Source organism: Trachymyrmex cornetzi, unplaced genomic scaffold (assembly GCF_001594075.2).
Source record: "Trachymyrmex cornetzi isolate Tcor2-1 unplaced genomic scaffold, Tcor1.1 scaffold147, whole genome shotgun sequence".
NCBI lineage: Eukaryota > Metazoa > Arthropoda > Insecta > Hymenoptera > Formicidae > Trachymyrmex > Trachymyrmex cornetzi.
Genome location: NW_017296059.1, coordinates 6,563,966 through 6,580,862, shown reverse-complemented (window position 1 = coordinate 6,580,862; position 16,897 = coordinate 6,563,966). Strand labels below are relative to the sequence as shown.

General features: G+C 34.6%; 6 protein-coding genes and 1 non-coding gene across 9 annotated transcripts; 5 read left to right on the top strand and 2 right to left on the bottom strand.

Moving 5' to 3' along the window:
• Nucleotides 1-76: 76 nt before the first annotated feature.
• Nucleotides 77-3,060, bottom strand: ais (DExD-box helicase 52). Its single transcript, XM_018502135.1, has 11 exons — nucleotides 2,913-3,060; nucleotides 2,601-2,837; nucleotides 2,195-2,380; nucleotides 1,856-2,111; nucleotides 1,715-1,787; nucleotides 1,436-1,639; nucleotides 1,266-1,356; nucleotides 1,064-1,186; nucleotides 846-996; nucleotides 396-471; nucleotides 77-317 (listed from the first exon to the last, which is right to left on the bottom strand). The coding sequence occupies exons 1-11, from the start codon at nucleotides 2,997-2,999 to the stop codon at nucleotides 119-121; spliced, it is 1,683 nt and encodes a 560-aa protein (XP_018357637.1). The 5' UTR covers nucleotides 3,000-3,060; the 3' UTR covers nucleotides 77-118.
• A 400-nt stretch (nucleotides 3,061-3,460) lies between these two features.
• Nucleotides 3,461-3,532, top strand: TRNAQ-UUG (transfer RNA glutamine (anticodon UUG)). Its single transcript has one exon. It is a non-coding gene; the product is annotated as a tRNA-Gln (tRNA).
• On the top strand, nucleotides 3,507-5,763 carry Dph1 (diphthamide biosynthesis 1). Its single transcript, XM_018502144.1, has 5 exons — nucleotides 3,507-4,143; nucleotides 4,203-4,510; nucleotides 4,582-4,965; nucleotides 5,244-5,530; nucleotides 5,643-5,763. The coding sequence occupies exons 1-4, from the start codon at nucleotides 3,831-3,833 to the stop codon at nucleotides 5,469-5,471; spliced, it is 1,233 nt and encodes a 410-aa protein (XP_018357646.1). The 5' UTR covers nucleotides 3,507-3,830; the 3' UTR covers nucleotides 5,472-5,530; nucleotides 5,643-5,763.
• A 326-nt stretch (nucleotides 5,764-6,089) lies between these two features.
• LOC108757700 (protein dimmed) lies at nucleotides 6,090-8,124 on the top strand. 2 transcript variants are annotated; one of them, XM_018502205.1, is made up of 4 exons: nucleotides 6,090-6,414; nucleotides 6,513-6,526; nucleotides 7,400-7,623; nucleotides 7,791-8,124. In XM_018502205.1, the coding sequence occupies exons 3-4, from the start codon at nucleotides 7,417-7,419 to the stop codon at nucleotides 8,106-8,108; spliced, it is 525 nt and encodes a 174-aa protein (XP_018357707.1). In that variant the 5' UTR covers nucleotides 6,090-6,414; nucleotides 6,513-6,526; nucleotides 7,400-7,416; the 3' UTR covers nucleotides 8,109-8,124. The 2 variants fall into 2 exon arrangements, with proteins under 2 accessions (XP_018357707.1, XP_018357706.1); XM_018502204.1 differs by lacking the exons at nucleotides 6,090-6,414; nucleotides 6,513-6,526 and having other exon boundaries at nucleotides 7,342-7,623.
• A 745-nt stretch (nucleotides 8,125-8,869) lies between these two features.
• Nucleotides 8,870-11,430, bottom strand: LOC108757867 (DNA polymerase delta subunit 2). The gene is given in 8 exon segments (XM_018502542.1): nucleotides 8,870-9,181; nucleotides 9,252-9,544; nucleotides 9,612-9,849; nucleotides 9,917-10,133; nucleotides 10,201-10,502; nucleotides 10,568-10,754; nucleotides 11,189-11,227; nucleotides 11,229-11,430. Coding segments are annotated over 8 exon segments (1,584 nt in total). The 5' UTR covers nucleotides 11,412-11,430; the 3' UTR covers nucleotides 8,870-9,056.
• LOC108757868 (probable pyruvate dehydrogenase E1 component subunit alpha, mitochondrial) lies at nucleotides 11,390-13,738 on the top strand. Its single transcript, XM_018502543.1, has 6 exons — nucleotides 11,390-11,471; nucleotides 11,860-12,096; nucleotides 12,174-12,392; nucleotides 12,472-12,720; nucleotides 12,793-13,041; nucleotides 13,158-13,738. Exons 1-6 carry the CDS (start codon nucleotides 11,421-11,423, stop codon nucleotides 13,341-13,343), a joined length of 1,191 nt encoding a protein of 396 aa, XP_018358045.1. The 5' UTR covers nucleotides 11,390-11,420; the 3' UTR covers nucleotides 13,344-13,738.
• A 797-nt stretch (nucleotides 13,739-14,535) lies between these two features.
• LOC108757873 (Receptor expression enhancing protein A) lies at nucleotides 14,536-16,169 on the top strand. 2 transcript variants are annotated; one of them, XM_018502550.1, is made up of 4 exons: nucleotides 14,536-14,778; nucleotides 15,219-15,451; nucleotides 15,529-15,667; nucleotides 15,798-16,169. In XM_018502550.1, exons 1-4 carry the CDS (start codon nucleotides 14,652-14,654, stop codon nucleotides 15,839-15,841), a joined length of 543 nt encoding a protein of 180 aa, XP_018358052.1. In that variant the 5' UTR covers nucleotides 14,536-14,651; the 3' UTR covers nucleotides 15,842-16,169. The 2 variants fall into 2 exon arrangements, with proteins under 2 accessions (XP_018358052.1, XP_018358050.1); XM_018502548.1 differs by having other exon boundaries at nucleotides 14,537-14,778; nucleotides 15,795-16,169.
• The last annotated feature ends 728 nt before the right edge of the window (nucleotides 16,170-16,897 follow it).

Sequence of the window (16,897 nt, the reverse complement as noted above, 5' to 3'; positions counted from 1 at the left end):
ATTTACAAACAATTTCTAAGTCTTTTGTATGCAGATCTTTTTAAAAAATATTTTACTTTTTTTAAAAAGACCCTATTACACTTATTTCACATTTTAAAAACGACTATCGTATTTACACTTACTTTTCCTTCTCCGACTCCGATTTCTTTTCGACGCATGACTTCCGTTTACGTCGTTTATACGTAGGCACGGTTAATATTTTTTCACGTGTGGGTGCTGTACGCTCGAGCTTACGTCGTTCCTTCTTACCGTGCTTTTTCATGGTTAACATGTAATCTGGTACGTCGCATCCGGAGGCCCGCAAAACCGCTGCAATACTAAGAAACGAGAAAACGTTTTATATTATTTATTGAAATATAAGTATATATGAAAGAAGAGTCAATATGTCAACATACCTCCGTAAATTCACCGTATCTTGTTGAGTGAAAAACGTTATTGCCTTTCCCTTGTGACCGGCGCGACCAGTACGACCTGTTTCGGAAAACGTAAGATGTTTAAGTAAGAAATAGCTTGACAGATCAGCGCCATCCTGTTTCTTTGAACGTACTCTTGGAATGTATAAAAATATAGTATAATGGCGAGATAATATCTTAGTGGATGGTAATGTCCATTCTTTACATTCATCATGTTATATTTATCTCCATTCTACACGAGAGCATGACCTTTTTCTATTATTAGCAACATAAATAATAGCTTACACAATACCAAAAGAGAAGAAAGGCTACTATTTCTAGCTGAGCGTATTTTAACAATAAGAAGGGAGGAAAAGAAGAATGGCTAGAAACAGTTGTCAAAGGAATAGAATAGCTCTATCTTGTGGGTTTACTGATAAGACCAATACATACCTATTCTGTGAATGTAAGAGATGGCGGACGGGGGAAAATCATAATTTATAACGAGATTTACGCCTTTAAAATCTATACCTCTGCCCATTAATTCTGTGCAGATCAAAACCCAAATCTTTCCTTCTCTAAAGCAACGCACAGTATTGTCTCGCTAGAGGAATATAATGATTAATGTACAATTAGATAGGTTGCGCGAAATAATTTTTTTTTTATTATACCTGTGTCATTGTTCTGTCAGCGTGAATAACATCCACATTAATTCCATCGTATATAAGCTCATTAAAGAGTTCTTGAGCCCTCTCTTTGCTTTGTACAAATACTAAGACCGGTGGCGATATACCCTTTATTGATAATAAACAAACGCATTTATAATCACAATACTCAAAAAAGTAATAAAACATTCCAAATAAATTGTCCTACCTTCTGAATAATATTTCTAAATTCCACTAATTTACCTCTTTCGTTTCCAACAAAAAGAAGCTTTTGATCTACCAAATCTGCAGCTGCATTTCTGTATAAAATAAAAAGGAAACATAATTATTTAGTTTTCATGGTTATTACAAAATTTATTAAGACACACAAACACGTACCTTTGTCCAACTGTTACTGTTACAAGACCCTTCATGTTACGACGGCACCACTTTGACACTGCTGGAGTATTTGTCGCACTGAACATACTACGACGTAAACTTGTACTAACACAGGCTTTTGTAATCTCTTCTAATTGCTCCCTAAAACCCCGTATTCCTTCCTCGAACAGTTTATCAGCTTCGTCCACAATTAACCATTCAACACTGTAAAAACAGAATAAGAATATTGTGCATAAGTGATTTTAATCAATATATATATTGTAATTGTAAAATACGTACTTATTTAATGAAATGGCTGGAGGATCTTGATTTAAGAGAAATACTAATCGTTTTGGTGTAGTAATTAAAATATCTGGAGAACAGAAATGAGTTTTAATAAGATCATTTCTATATTAAAATTTTCACACTGGCTAAACTCACCAAATTTTTGCGAGCTTGAAGGACCATATTTGGTAAGAGCTTGATTTATTTTACTAATTATATGAATTCTAAAGTCACAGCCGTCACTCAATTTCAAACATTCCCTATAAGTCTGTTTGGCTAACTCCCTTGTAGGATTTAGAATAACAGCGCGAAAGCCCTTTTTTTGTGGTCCTCGTAAACTATGAATGATTGGTAACAAAAATGCTGCAGTTTTCCCTGATCCTGTTGGAGCACAAGCCAGTATCTGTCTGCCCTGTCATTGAAAAAAAAAATTTGTTAAAACAATACTTGTTAAAAATATTTTAATTACACAGCTTATTATAGAAATTTACTTACCTCTAACATAATTGGCATTGCTTGCATCTGTATTGGTGTTGGATACAAGTATCCACTGTTTTTCATATTATTTAACAAATTTTCTGACACTTGGTAATTTGTTTTTAATTCATTAAATTCTAATATTAATTTAGGTACATGACTGCCTGTGACTGAAATACGATTCATGTTTCTTAGATGGTTTATCTGAAAAATTAAAGATATTTTACATATGTTAAAAAATATTTTTTTTTACATTTATATTAGGGCTATTACTTTGAAGATTCGAAAGAATTCAAATTTCCAAAATTAACTCTAAATCTTTGAAGTTAAAGTGTTTAGGAACTTCAAAGCACCAAATATTTGAATTCTCTCATTGTGAAAAGTAACAGCCGTAATTTGTAGTTTCACTACAGAAATACCAAACCTTCTCTTGTTCCAGTTTTAACATCTTGTCAGCAGTTGCGACTTTTTTACGTTTTATAACCGGAACACTTCCATCTTTCGGTACCGATAGTCCATTCAGCAATGTTATTTCATCAACATCTTCGGTCTCATCTTTATATTTTCTTTTTGCTTTGCTTTCTGTAGGCTCTAATACTTCGTCTTTTATTTCCTCAACTATATTGTTTATTTCGATTTCATTTTTACTTGGTTTTACAATCTAACAAAATATTATCGTGATATATTAAACGAGCACATGAAAAACATATCTTTCAAGGATTGAATAATTGATTACCTGAAATCTTTCTGCATCTTTTCGAAAGCGTTTTATATCAAATTTAGCACCGACTGCAAGCTTTTTGAAAAGATCGTGAGCATCCATAATGTTAATATATAAAAATTGTTTGCAAAATTAAGTCACATGAACCACGTGTACACTCGCGTGCTTGCAGAACAACCGGGAACAAAGTTATCGTATATTCAAATGATTAGTATCAGAGATATTTGAGGTTAGAAAATATGTAGATAAGGAAGGAAGTGCGAAAAAAGGGACATCTACTAAAATTGATGAAAAAGTAACAAATTAAAATGGTCAATAAAAAGATGTATCGATAATGAAGAAAGAAAGATGGCGAAGAGTTTATATATTTTTGAAAGTGTCGATTTTTTATTGAGAGTAGAAGCATGTTATTAACTCTGCTATTTTTAAGATTATTTTTTTCAATGAAGTCTCGTACAAAACATTTAAATTTCTTTTTTTTTATAAAAAACTGTTTTCTTTTAAATTGTATTTTATATACATTATGCTTAAAGGTAATAATAGAGAAGACGACTTTCATATAAGGTCCCATGGTGTAATGGTTAGCACTCTGGACTTTGAATCCAGCGATCCGAGTTCAAATCTCGGTGGGACCTGATTGAAATTTTATTTTTTTAATTTTCTAATAATTAATATTTTCTTTTATTATTCGTTTATAAAGATAAATATACCGGTATTGAAATGTGTAATTCGTATGTGTAGGAAGTTCTGTTAAAACATCGAGATGCAGTTTTATAATTTCACATGTTTACCTTTGTCCCTAACCTAATCTTAACCTAACTTGTATCTCCTTTTTGCTCGTTGCGAATAGTTGCTGCTCATACTAAGGCAATATTTATGTAAATCACGTGTTAAAATATTTTGGAGAATTCAGTTAATTGCGAGTTGGAGGAGATGGCTGATCAGAGCGATTCCGTGGTAGTTATCAAGGCGAAGCCTGTTCGGAAAGTTTTCAAAGCTCCCACAAGGATCAGCAAAATTCCCGAGGAACTTTTGAACGATCCTCTACTGAATTCTGCCATAGCTGCTTTACCCACAAATTATAATTTTGAGATACACAAGACGGTATGGAGAATCAGAGAAGCCAAGGCAAAGCGAGTAGTTCTCCAAATGCCAGAAGGCCTTCTGATGTATGCTACAACCATAGCTGACATCATTGAAGACTTTACTGAAGCAGAAACTGTTATTATGGCCGATGTCACTTACGGTATAATTGAATGAGTATATCTAATACTTTCAGTATTTTATAATATCATTTTATTATAGGAGCCTGCTGTGTAGATGATTATACGACACGAGCATTGGATGCAGACTTTCTGGTCCACTATGGACACTCGTGTCTTATACCAGTAGATCAGACTGCTGGTATCAAAGTACTTTATGTGTTTGTTAATATAAAAATTGACATTTCTCATTGCGTGGACTGCTTGAAAGTAACTTTACCAATTACCACAAAGATAGCACTAGTTAGTACAATACAGTTTGCTACAACAGTACAAGCGGTAGCAGCAGAATTGAGAAGAGAAGGATATGAAATCTCAGTTCCACAAAGCAAGCCACTTAGTCCTGGAGAAGTACAATACATTTTTTAATATGTTTAATTATTAATATAATATAATAGATAAATAGACAACGGCTTTTAAAGATTTTAGGATGTACAGCACCACAGGTTCGTTGCGCTGATGTAGTGATGTACATAGGGGATGGTCGCTTTCATTTAGAGGCTGTTATGATTGCTAATCCTAAACTAAGAGCGTTCAAGTATGATCCATATGCAAAAAAATTAACCGAAGAGTTTTATGATCATGAAAGAATGTTGAAGACTAGGCACGAGGCAATACAACGTGCTATTAAAACTGACAAATATGCTTTAGTACTTAGCACTCTAGGCAGACAGGGCAGTCCTCGTGTGTTGAAAACTCTGCAAAACAGAATTGAGGCTTTAGGAAAGGAGAACGTCGTGATATTATTGTCGGAAATATTCCCGGATAAAATCAAGCTGTTCAAAGACGTTGACGCTTTCATACAAGTACGATCTCTCATGAGATAAACATCAGTTTTCAAAAGTTTACTCGTCTTCCTCTTTCTTTATTAGTATTTTTATGTTTAATTTATTTTATATTATTGTATTTAATTTATGAAAAGTTGTAGGAAAATATTTAAATTAAAAATATATATACATATTTTTGGAGGAAATATATAACTTCAAAAAGAGCTATGAAAAAAAGAAAATATTTGATTGAGTTTTAGTTAATATATAGTTTAAAAAATTTGTGTATGTTAAATTATCAATAAATTTTATTCAAGATTGCGTGTCCACGATTGAGTATTGACTGGGGTGTCGCGTTTGAGAAACCATTTCTCACACCCTATGAAGGTGCTGTCGCTCTTAGGATGGCAGAGTTCGACAAGGATCGACCTTATCCTATGGATTTCTACGCTACGATCAGCCTTGGACCTTGGACCGCTAATCACAAGGAATCAGAATTGGAAAAAACTGATGCCTGTTGTGGTAAATGTAAAATGGACAAATAAAGGAGTCGTAAATATACAATTGAAATTTGTTATGAAATCGTCAACCTGTTAAATTAAATGTAAATATTTCTCCTTGTCCTATCATGATTGCTCAGTTTGCCTTTTAATAAGTTGCTCAAAATTTGCTTTTTAATAAGTTTTTTTATTAGATGTTCATATAAATTCGAGCAGGTGCATTTGAAGTCTGTCTATATTAAACCCTCGTCATCCCTAAGTTGTTGCTAGCGGAGCGATAATGGGTAGATAGGAGGGTCCGCGTGGGCGAATTACGTCATACGCCCACCTGTAGCCCGCTCACACATAGACACCGGAATATCGTATATAAAGGGTGTGCAAAGCGCGGCGTAACACTTGTTCGTATTCGTTTTTTTCCACTCGCTTTTTATTATTTGAAAACAAACATTAGATGTAAATTGAACATATTTAGTTAGAATATTGATTATTCCAACTTGTTTACAGAACACCTCAACAAGATCGTTGTATGTAAAAGTAGATGTGAATAGCTCAGTTATAATTAATTTATATAAATTAAAGCATTTTCAATCAGAAAGTATTTCTTCGAATATCGAAACATTTGTTACTTTGCATTGTTAGAGAATATAGAGTACGAGGATAAAACAATAGATGATACATCGAATACATGATGAGATTACTGATGTAGATAAAAGAAAAGAGCACAGAGTACATGATAAAATATCGGGGGTGGAAGGCGGCGCCGGCCGCACCCCGGCGTCGCAACGTCAGTCGTTGTTCCAGCGTGGCTCAACAAGTACACGCGGTGCTTAGTACACGGTTTGAAATTTTGGAAAATCTATGACGTGACTTGTCATACAGTTATTCGATGTCAAAATGTATTAAATCGATGAAATATATAGCACGAATTGTGAAAATAAGATCATAGGTCATTTTTAACATCGATTAGTCAACGATCTGATCAATATTGGTAAGAAGTAAGTCATAGAAAATGTCAAGCATCAATTCTGTGTCTTCAATTTGTTAATATATTTTTATTCTGATTCTCTTTTTGCTTACAATTTGGAGACAGATATAAAAAGGTATATAGATATAGAAAGATATGTGTCCTTGGCGGAAAAATATTTTTATGAAAAAGTAGCTCTACTGAAAAAAATCACGTCATAAAGTTACACAACGATCATGCAATTAAGATAAGTAAATCACGCAACATATTATTCCAAATCAGTAAGTGATTTTTTTAGCACGTGATTTTTTTCAGTAGGAACAGAAAAACTATGTAGATTGAGACAACCCTGGCGCAAATTTTTCTCATAATTTTTATACAAATTGGAACATTTTTCAGAAATACTCAGAATGTTCGAAAAGTTTACATCTCTCAGAATTTTTTATACAAGTGAATTCTAAAATATTCTGACATTTCTTATCCTATAATTTTTTTAAAATAATTTAAAATTTTTTAGATTTATAACGTATCATCAAAAATTATATTTACAAAAAATCTTAGAAATCTTACGATATTTTATAATTAACATATATGAAAAATTTTGAGAAAAGATGTAGATTTTCTGAGAAATATTCCAATTCGTATAAAAAAATGTGAGAAAGTTATAAAATTATATAGAAATTCTGAAAAATTATATGAAAAACTCTGAGAAAAATTTTCACCAAGGAAGATCTTAGAAATTTTTAATTTTTTATAGATATTTATAGCGAAACGTAGAATGTGCATGAGATTTGTTTGACGAAGGATTTCTTAGTTAAAAAAATAACACTTTACGTCCCACTACAAATAATATCTATGAAAAACTACAAATTTCTAAGATCTTGTTTCATTCTATGTTATAGTTTTTCGTAAAAACTTTTCCGCCAGAGCTTGAAAAAATGAGAAGAGGAATCTGTTTTAAAATTGTGACCGATGAAATTTAATTATTACTTCATTAGAAGAGAGAGAGAGAGGAAGGAATATACTATGCGGTCTAAAGTGACAAATGAGAATACTTGGGCTACAGAATCGAAACAGAGAAGTAAGAACCTGCGACGAACGACGAGAAAAACGGAATCTTCGGGATTGTCGAAACCTTCCAAGGGAAATACAGCATGGGAGAGAACTCTCAGAAGGCTGGAAAGCAATGAACGCGAGCGTATGCGGATGCACTGTATGAACGATGCGTTTCAGGTACATATAAAGCTACTGTTATACATTATATCTAAAATATAAAACTAATAGAATATTAACAAATATTTGTTTCTGATATTTTTTGAAAAAATCTTTTTCTAATCGTATACACAATATACAATGTTTTTATTTTGTAAGACTTTATTTTAATGAATTTGTCTTTATAGTCCTTGCGCGAAGTGATCCCGCATGTTACCAAAGAGAAGCGGCTCTCAAAAATGGAGACATTAACGCTGGCTAAAAATTATATAGTGGCTCTTACGGACGTAATCTGCGCCATGAGAAGCGAGGAGCGGTCAGAGGATCAGCAAAGCAGCAGTTCTGAACGTCAAGATTCGTCGAACAACGAACAGCGATTGGAATCGACTACTGTTTGCGTAAACATTCCTGTTGCCCCCAGATCCTGCGGTTCGGAGACTCAAAATTTTTATCAAAACAAACATTCACGATGGGAGAAAGACCAGGATAATATTACAGGCCTCTGAAAAGTTATGGCGCTAAACGATACTGGGATGAATGACGAATTGAAATTTCTTTAACGGCATTTCGACTAGTTCCTTTCTTTAATCATGCATATATTTATGCCTTAAAAAACTCCAATATCCGTACACATTTGTGCAAGTCTTATGAAAATTAACAATGTATCTTATGACTGATGTAAGTAATCTAAGAAAATACTAACTGTTTGTGCCAAAGAAAGATAGTATTCATCGCAGAAACGAAAATATAATAGAGAATATTATATTATAGATATTGATAGTAATATTATAGCATTTTATTTCATATAGAACATTATATTATATTAATTTTCGATAATAAATAATGTAAAGAAATAATTATTTAAAGAAATGTTATATTTTAATGTATCAATGTTCATATATGATATGTGATGAAGAGATTTAACAAATTGCATAAATTTTCGTACGTTTTTGCAAATAACAAATGGGTTACAAAACTATAAAATCTTATTACTTATTTGTGTTATAAATTATTTTGTAAGACGTTTATATTTTTTAAATATATTTTTATCCTTTATTATAAGTTTATGTGATATGTATTATTAAGGTATATACAATGACAAATGGGCTAATTGTAATAAATAATTATATATTTATTATACATATAAAGTATATGTGTTATAATATATAAATTCAGATGAATAAATTAAATTATATATTTGAGAAACTTTGGATTCAAGTTTTATATTAATAATCTTCTATACTCCTTTTATATGGAGATACGACATTGTGTTTTTCAATACTTCATTGCAATGATACAATTACGTAATATAAACAATTATTTGATCTTTTATATCAGGCCTGTCCAAAACTCGGTAAGCCGAAATGCTTCCACCTCTCCATCGTCTTGATAGAGCGAGGTATAGCATAAATAATGGAGAGATAGACGCCAGAATATTTTATATATTATACAAATTACGTCAGCCTATCACCGAATGAAATAGGCTGTGTCGTCAAATCTTGTAAATTGACTAGCACCGCTGTTTTTGTTTCCGAAAATTTCGGAATACATATTAATCGTACCGCATGCCCTTCGTCAGCTATACATAATATACATGAATTATTTCGTCATGAACAAAAATTGATAAATCAGATAAAAAAAATTCCTACCTGTAACTAACTTTGTGTCGTATTCATCCATGTTTCCAGCGAAATATATATCTGGCCATTCGTTGATAACGAATGGATCATTTTTGAAAAACGGATAAATCGGAAGCGTGTCAGGACCGGTTGGAGCATAATGCCCCCAGATCAATGTATGCTCCAGCCATTCCAATGGAGACAGTGGGGATAATCCAGCGATTTTCATAATATCCATGATTGGTCCGCCGCAAGAACCAGCTACGACACGACCTCCAATATTAGCGATCCAAGGATTAGTCGCACCATGCATGCTTTTAAACCTGTATTACATCTAAACTGTATTATGTAAAGAAAGTTTGACGCAAAGCTTAAATGTATCGCTGTTACCTGACCGATTTTTCTAAAGTACATGGGTGAAAAGGCTGCTGAGGCATGCTATAATTGCAAGTGGGATCAAACTCTCCCGGCATCAGGACAACGCAACAGCAATTGAGAATATTGCTGAGAAAAGCATCAAGCTTATGCATTGCTATTATATCTTCTTTGATCTTAAGCTGATCGTGCGATTTGATTTCATGATAGCCTTTGTGGCTGTATATTTTCGTAGAACTACGAATGGAGTTTCCTATGCAATTATTTATACAGGATTTAATATCGCTAGTCAGAAAATATGGACGATTCGATATTCGTACCAGCGATAATGACTTTAGCAATTGCAGCTTCTTCTTTTTGAACATTGGCACATCCCGCCATTCCGGTTATCCATTCTGAAAGTAAATCTAAGCTGAACTCATCCGTGTTATTAACTAGATCTAATCCAGATATTAGCAAAATTTTTCCATCTTCCACCAACGAGCTGCTCACACTGGAAGGCTTCAGATAGTATCCTGGAAAACACCAATCCTCTACCTAAGAGCAAAGTTCCACATGAGCAAGCTGGAATCCTGTCTATAGCCATAATTACGTAAATATATACCCAAAATGTTCCATTTTCTAATTCATGTCCAAGTACCGCACAGACCAGTCCTGTGACTACTTCCTGTATATCCATGCAATTTCCTACTAATTTTACACGTAACGTTTCATCCTCCAAAAATAATTGGTCGTCAACTGATGCATAATTATTACTCGGTTGAGCTTCCAGCTGAAGCTCCTTGCTGAGGTCGCGTAGAAAGGAAGGTTTCAGTCTCTGATCTTTATAAAGTACTCCTATCAGAATATAAGACTTTCCTGAGGTTTCCAGGGTCAGGTGTGAAACTTCTACGTGTTGATAGTTGGCTACAACATACATAAACTGTAAATAACGTACATAGAAAGATTCTGAGTGTACAAACGTGGCTTACTCCATTTCAGTTTCGCTCTACGTAATGTGTCTTCCCGCAAATCATTCAGCCTCGCTGTATATATATTGAGAGAATCATCGTTGTATCTTCTGTCTGTTAATTTAAACCTGCCGAGGTCTTTGAAGGAGACAATTTTCCGGTCATATTCGCTGGAATCGTCGACCTCCATTTCAACTTCAACTCGTTTCTGAAAATTTTCGAAGAGTCACGTACAATAAAATGGAAACATATTAGAGACAATTGTAAAAAAAAAGAATGTTTGGAGGAGTATACTATTATTGCCTTTCATTGTTTTCCACGTGTGAAAAAGCACTCGCGTTTTAAAAGAAACATATGATCACGCTGTCATTGTGCGCTACGAAGTGTAGAAAGTGTCATCTCATCCAACCTCATCCATAATAAAGTAGCGAACCTCACAAGGAGGATATACTTCTTATCTTCATAAAAAATGCTGGAATTTCAATTTGCAAAAATAACAGGTGAGAAATTCGCGAGCGTAGCGACAACAACATTTGACGTCTTTGGTGGAAATTTTTCTCAGGATTTTTATACGAACTGGAATAATTTTCAGAAATACTAGGAAAGTCTACAACTTTTCTTAGAATTTTTTCGTCTACATACAAGGAAAAGCGTCTGGCAAGATTGCGCCTCTTGCGCCTTGACTATGACCGTCATTGGAGCCGCATCTACACCCTGCACTCCGGAGCATTCGTTCGTGCACCATCGTGCACCATCTGGTTCGTGTCAGGTGAAGGTGGTTCACATCGACGAGGCGGTCTCGGTCTTCTGCACTGGACTCGACGTGACGAAAAACGTCTTCTGTTTTCACTGATCTCTTCCCCATTGTTAGGAAATGATACCAAACTGTCTCAGGAACGTCGCCGTGCAGTCGTCGAGACGAAATGTAAGTGCACCGAAGCATGACCTCTAAACACGCCGCGTCGTGTTTTCCGTGTCAGGGTCTCGTTACGAATCCCAGACATTCTTACTTGCGACACCGTATTTCATGAGTCTTCTTCTTTCCTCAATATCCCGCATATTCGCCAGTTTGGAAGCTGGAACGAGGTAATTATCATTCTCGCGACTCGGTTGTGCTGCGGTTTGCTGCCGCATTATGTTTGCTTTGAACTTGTGTTTGATGTTAACACGAAAACGCAGAACTTTTGAGTTTTTCAAGGAACACAACCACTGATTCACAAGATCATATAAATTTCACGCTGTCGCACGTGCTACAATTACACTTACAATATGTTTTTACATTGCTACAGATACTAATTAGATGCTGTTTTTAGGTGGCTTCGTTTTTCTTGAGTAAGAAGAATAATTATGCCACTGAAGCCTCCTTCGAGACCAAACCTTTTCGTTTGCACAAATTGGACCATGGCCCATCTACTCAGGTTACAGTGACTCGGGATGATGCTATCGAACTATTTAAACAGCTACATACGATACGTCGTATGGAAACGGCCGCTGGCAACTTGTACAAAGAGAAAATCATTCGGGGTTTCTGTCACTTGTATTCTGGACAAGTAAAGACCATTTGTATCTTTTCAAAATATTTATTTGATTCAGAAATACCTCAATTTTTGTTGCTTTTCCTTTGCAGGAAGCTTGTGCAGTCGGCATGAAAGCTGCGATGAGACCCCAAGATGCTGTAATCACGGCTTATCGCGCACATGGATGGACTTATTTAATGGGCATTGATGTATTCGGCGTTTTTGCAGAACTCACAGGCAGACAAGGTGGTAATGCCAAAGGCAAGGGTGGCTCTATGCACATGTACTCTAAGAACTTTTATGGAGGAAATGGCATTGTTGGCGCTCAGGTTTGCATTAGTCTGAAAATTCAATTTAATACCGTTAATATTACAATTTTTAAAAATATTTTAACACTATTACAATTAGGTGCCACTGGGAGTTGGAATCGGTTTTGCACAAAAATACTTGAATAACGGTGGAGTCTGTTTATCGTTATACGGCGATGGCGCGGCCAATCAGGGTCAGGTGTTCGAGGCATATAATATGGCTAAACTGTGGGATGTACCTTGCATCTTTGTTTGCGAGAATAATGGATACGGAATGGGTACCAGCGTAGATCGTGCTGCGGCAAGCACGGAGTATTATACCAGAGGCGACTATGTTCCTGGAATATGGGTATGTTAATCTATTTTAAAAGATTCTTATTTTATTAAGGTAAAGAGATTTATGATAAAAATTGTATTATAGGTGGATGGAATGGATGTGTTAGCCGTGAGAGAAGCCACAAAATTTGCAATTGATCACTGTACGTCGGGTAAAGGCCCCATTGTCATGGAAACTGTGACGTACAGGTATAGCGGGCACAGTATGTCGGATCCTGGAACCAGCTATCGTACGCGAGAAGAGGTGCAGGAGGTTCGACAGACCCGGGATCCTCTGACCAGCTTTAAAGAGAGAATTTTGAATTTCAATCTTGCTACTGCTGACGAAATCAAAGTTAGTCAATGTCTCTTTTATTAGATTTCACGATTAATGTTATCTATTATAGTAATTTATTTCATTGTGTTATCTGATGATGATTTATGTAGATAAGCAATCTTTTTCTGTCTCAGGCAATAGAAGGTGAGATTAGGAAATCAGTGGACGACGCCATGAAAGCTGCCAAGAACGACAAGGAGATTCCACTCAACGAGCTCACTGCCGACATTTACACGGAATGTTTAGAGAAGGGGATTCGAAACACGTCACCTTTCAATCCTCTATCGCACACCAGACTAGGGCCAGCTGTAAATGCTTGAAACTGCTCAAAGATCATTTCCTAATTACAGTCTCGTGCCACGTCCTCACTGTTCATAGACTTATAAACTAGTTGTATAGAAGTGTACATGCACACGATTTTTTTAATTCGAGGCTGTATATTGTTTCGTCAAAGAAGAACTGATATATTGTCGAAACAGATTAATTCGAGTGCAATTATTGCGTACAGATATCTTGGTAATGTTCTAATACGCACGCGTAACATTGTACGTTGCAGTGAAACACGATTCACGTGTCAAAAAAAAGATCCATATTTTTGATAATTTGCAGAATTAAATTTATTTACAACCTCATTTATTTCCAATGTGAAAATTACTACGAGGAGAGGATCTTTTACGATACAATGTGCGCCTAAGATCTGAGCCATTTGTTATAATGTGTTAAAATAAAAATAAATCTAAAAAAAATAAAAATTTATTATAAAAATAAAAAATAATTCGTTTGTCAAAAAGATTAAGGATAAATTTTGGATGACAGAATTAGATACAAGAATCGTTCTGTCTTTGTTATTGTCACTGAATGTTAAAAAAGATAAAATAAGATATTTCTGTTGATTTGTGTTTTTGTCGAGTAACCTACACAGCATACTTTATTCGAGAGATGTTCTGGAAACGTATTCTTAGGAAGTTCAGAGGATGTAAGGATGTGTTTCAGACATCTCTATGTTAAAATTCCCACCTGAGTGTCACCCAGATATTATTTTGTCTTTGTTGCATCTATCGATTTAAAAACAAGAGATTCTTTTTAGCTAAAGTTCTTGCACGGTTCATCTTTCTTTTTTTCTCCACGTTGTTGAAGAAAAAAAGAAAAGATGGACCGTGCAAAAAGAAGTTTAGCTTAAAAGAATAGGCCTAAAGATAATATGATACCTGAGGACTACTCAGATGGAAATCAATTTTGCATTCTTCCTTGGGGAAGATGCCCGTTTCTACCAATGCAGTTTTATTTTAATTTTGGTTTATCTAACTTTTCATCTTTTTCTAGTTACAAGAATTAGAAAAAGGGGTAAAGAGTAAGTTGAACTGAGATTAAAATTAATTTATATCGGTAGAAATAAATTGGTTGTGCTGCCGAGTAAGATATTTCTGAATAGCGATTAGTCGAGAAATCTCGGGAGTCGAATCTCGAGAGATATCGAGAGATCGAGAAAGAAAGAAGCATCGAACGTGTCGATCAGTCGATATCGAACGTCGGCCATGTCTCTCTAGTGGTGAACAGGTACAGGTGTACGGTTAACCAACGCTGCGCGTACGATCTTTATTGAAGGTCAGTTTATTCCACGAAAAAAAATGGCCCGAATCGTCGCAGTAAAAGAATACCTTGAGAAAGCGTTGAAGGATGAGAGCAAGCCGTGGACAAAGATGTTCGCCCTCGCGGAAGAGAAGACCGGCATCGATCGGCTATACATTTTTGTCGGTGAGTCGCCCGGTGGTACAATTACGCAGATTTCTAGTCATTCCTATTGATTGGCCGGCTCGATCACACTTAGATAATTATTCAACCTCATGTTAATGCGACTTCGCACTTTCGTAGAACTTGTTATCGCGCACTCGTTACGCAATACCTAATTTCACAGTTTTTTTCTTTTTTATGTCGCGCTGTTTTTTCTTTGATAAATATATTTCGAAATCTTTGCCGAAAATTTGCAACCTGTTGATCTTTGTTCGGGTCATTGGTCATCACACAATTGCATGACGATATCGCTTTCAGATACTCCCATATTTTTTGCTCGTTTGCATTAATATTTTTGCAAACGGCAGTATGTTGAATTTAAAATAGGAGTATTTTAGGAGTACTTTAGGAAGAATAAGTTATTATTATTATTATTACTACTTTTATTATTTATTTATCGATAGGATCAATGATATTGATGGCTATATACCTGGTATTTGGATTAGGACAACAGCTAGTATGTAATATAGTCGGTTTTGTTTATCCTGCATACCAATCTATGAAAGCATTGGAAAGTCCTAAGAAAGAGGATGACACAAAATGGCTCACTTATTGGGTGGTTTTTGCTGTATTTACTATAATAGAATTCTTTTCCGAGTATATTGTCTGCTGGTTTCCAGTCTATTGGCTATTTAAGGTATAATTCTGAAGGCACTAATCTTAAAGACAGATCCTGCCAAGAGCAAATATTATTAATTATGAATTTGTACACAGTGTGTATTCTATGTATGGTTGATGGCACCAATTGCCGAGTATAATGGTTCCTTGATTCTATATCGTCGTATCATCCGTCCAAAATTTATTCAGTATCAACCTGGATTAGACAGATTTTTGTCTAATGCACGTGACACAGGTAAGGTCATTTTTAAAAATTAAGAATAATTCTATTAAAAATAATTTTATTAAAAATATGGATATCAATGGAATTTTATTTACGACATGAATCAAAACATAAGTATAAGAAAATGTTATTCTTGTAGCAGTTAAAACTGCGGCGGAAGCATTGCTGACCAACAAGCAAGAATAATGAAGTTATAAATCAAACAAATAGAAAGTCCATTTGTGTCTTTCCCTTTTTACTCATTCCTAGCGGAGAGAGCGTGAATTTTGTGCTTTACCGAATATTACCGAGCGTTGTTACATTAACGACTACAAAGATGAAGAAAATGCCAAACAAATAGAAATTTTGATTATCCTAGATGCTATAAGCAACTTTCAAATGAATCAGGGAAAACCAAAGTTATCCAAAATTGTGAATAGATAGTAAATATGAAGGATGCACGAATGAAAAAAGCCTCCCTCTGAAAATAAATCATTTACAGTACAATAGCCTGCTTTCAGAATTGCAAAATGATGTTTAAAAAGTTTCAGCATGGAAATAACCGTTTTATTTTCAGATAAGCTCGATTTATCGTTTATAGAAATTCTGAGCTAGCTGAAAACAAAACTTGGAGTGTTTTTGTATAAATAGGATAGACTGATCGTGTGTTTTTGCCATTTCCGTAATCTTTGATGATATACTTGTGTTAAAATATTATATATTATAATTTTAGAGGAAAGTTTCACCAACATTAAAGTCATTCATTAATTAATTAACGCCAGTACGGCGTTCCGAACGGCAATTTGAGAAGTTTTCTTGGTAATAGATGGCACACTCTTGGTGGTTTGCCAGAATCGCCAAAGAGGAGCTACCTGCGTGCAAAAATTTCTTAGATCTGCCGAGGATCGAATTTTAGTTCCCAGGTAATATAGCATGGTAGACTCGCGTGCTGTCCATCATGCTACGCTTGTACTCAATAATCATGTAATTTGATTAAGTCTTTTCTTTTTCCAAAATAACTATTTCTTGAAATAACGTTGATGGTATATTGTTAATATTTCGATTTTTTATCTTAAAATATTTACAATATTAAAACGTTTGAATTAGATAAGAATCGATGTTGGTGAAACCGGCTTTTACTAGGTATGTTTTAATAGGTAAGTTGTTTATTAGGCATTGTTGATAAGAAACTGGTAAGATTGATTTAAATATATAAAAATAGCAAAGACTCAAGATAATCGGAAACAATATATGATATATTAA

Bases quoted from the DNA above. Each gene is read 5' to 3' on its own strand.
- ais (XM_018502135.1), bottom strand. From the start codon at position 2,999: ATGGATGCTCACGATCTTTTCAAAAAGCTTGCAGTCGGTGCTAAATTT. The intron at 2,381-2,600 runs GTTTGGTATTTC...TTAATTTTTCAG, and splicing joins TAAAACTGGAACAAGAGAAG to ATAAACCATCTAAGAAACAT. The intron at 318-395 runs GTATGTTGACAT...CTCGTTTCTTAG, and splicing joins GATACGGTGAATTTACGGAG to TATTGCAGCGGTTTTGCGGG.
- Dph1 (XM_018502144.1), top strand. From the start codon at position 3,831: ATGGCTGATCAGAGCGATTCCGTGGTAGTTATCAAGGCGAAGCCTGTT. The intron at 4,511-4,581 runs GTACAATACATT...CGGCTTTTAAAG, and splicing joins AGCCACTTAGTCCTGGAGAA to ATTTTAGGATGTACAGCACC. The intron at 4,966-5,243 runs GTACGATCTCTC...ATTTTATTCAAG, and splicing joins ACGTTGACGCTTTCATACAA to ATTGCGTGTCCACGATTGAG.
- LOC108757700 (XM_018502204.1), top strand. From the start codon at position 7,363: ATGAAATTTAATTATTACTTCATTAGAAGAGAGAGAGAGAGGAAGGAA. The intron at 7,624-7,790 runs GTACATATAAAG...TTGTCTTTATAG, and splicing joins GTATGAACGATGCGTTTCAG to TCCTTGCGCGAAGTGATCCC.
- LOC108757868 (XM_018502543.1), top strand. From the start codon at position 11,421: ATGATACCAAACTGTCTCAGGAACGTCGCCGTGCAGTCGTCGAGACGA. The intron at 11,472-11,859 runs GTAAGTGCACCG...TGCTGTTTTTAG, and splicing joins TGCAGTCGTCGAGACGAAAT to GTGGCTTCGTTTTTCTTGAG. The intron at 12,097-12,173 runs GTAAAGACCATT...TTTCCTTTGCAG, and splicing joins GTCACTTGTATTCTGGACAA to GAAGCTTGTGCAGTCGGCAT.
- LOC108757873 (XM_018502548.1), top strand. From the start codon at position 14,652: ATGGCCCGAATCGTCGCAGTAAAAGAATACCTTGAGAAAGCGTTGAAG. The intron at 15,452-15,528 runs GTATAATTCTGA...ATTTGTACACAG, and splicing joins CAGTCTATTGGCTATTTAAG to TGTGTATTCTATGTATGGTT. The intron at 15,668-15,794 runs GTAAGGTCATTT...TTATTCTTGTAG, and splicing joins GTCTAATGCACGTGACACAG to CAGTTAAAACTGCGGCGGAA.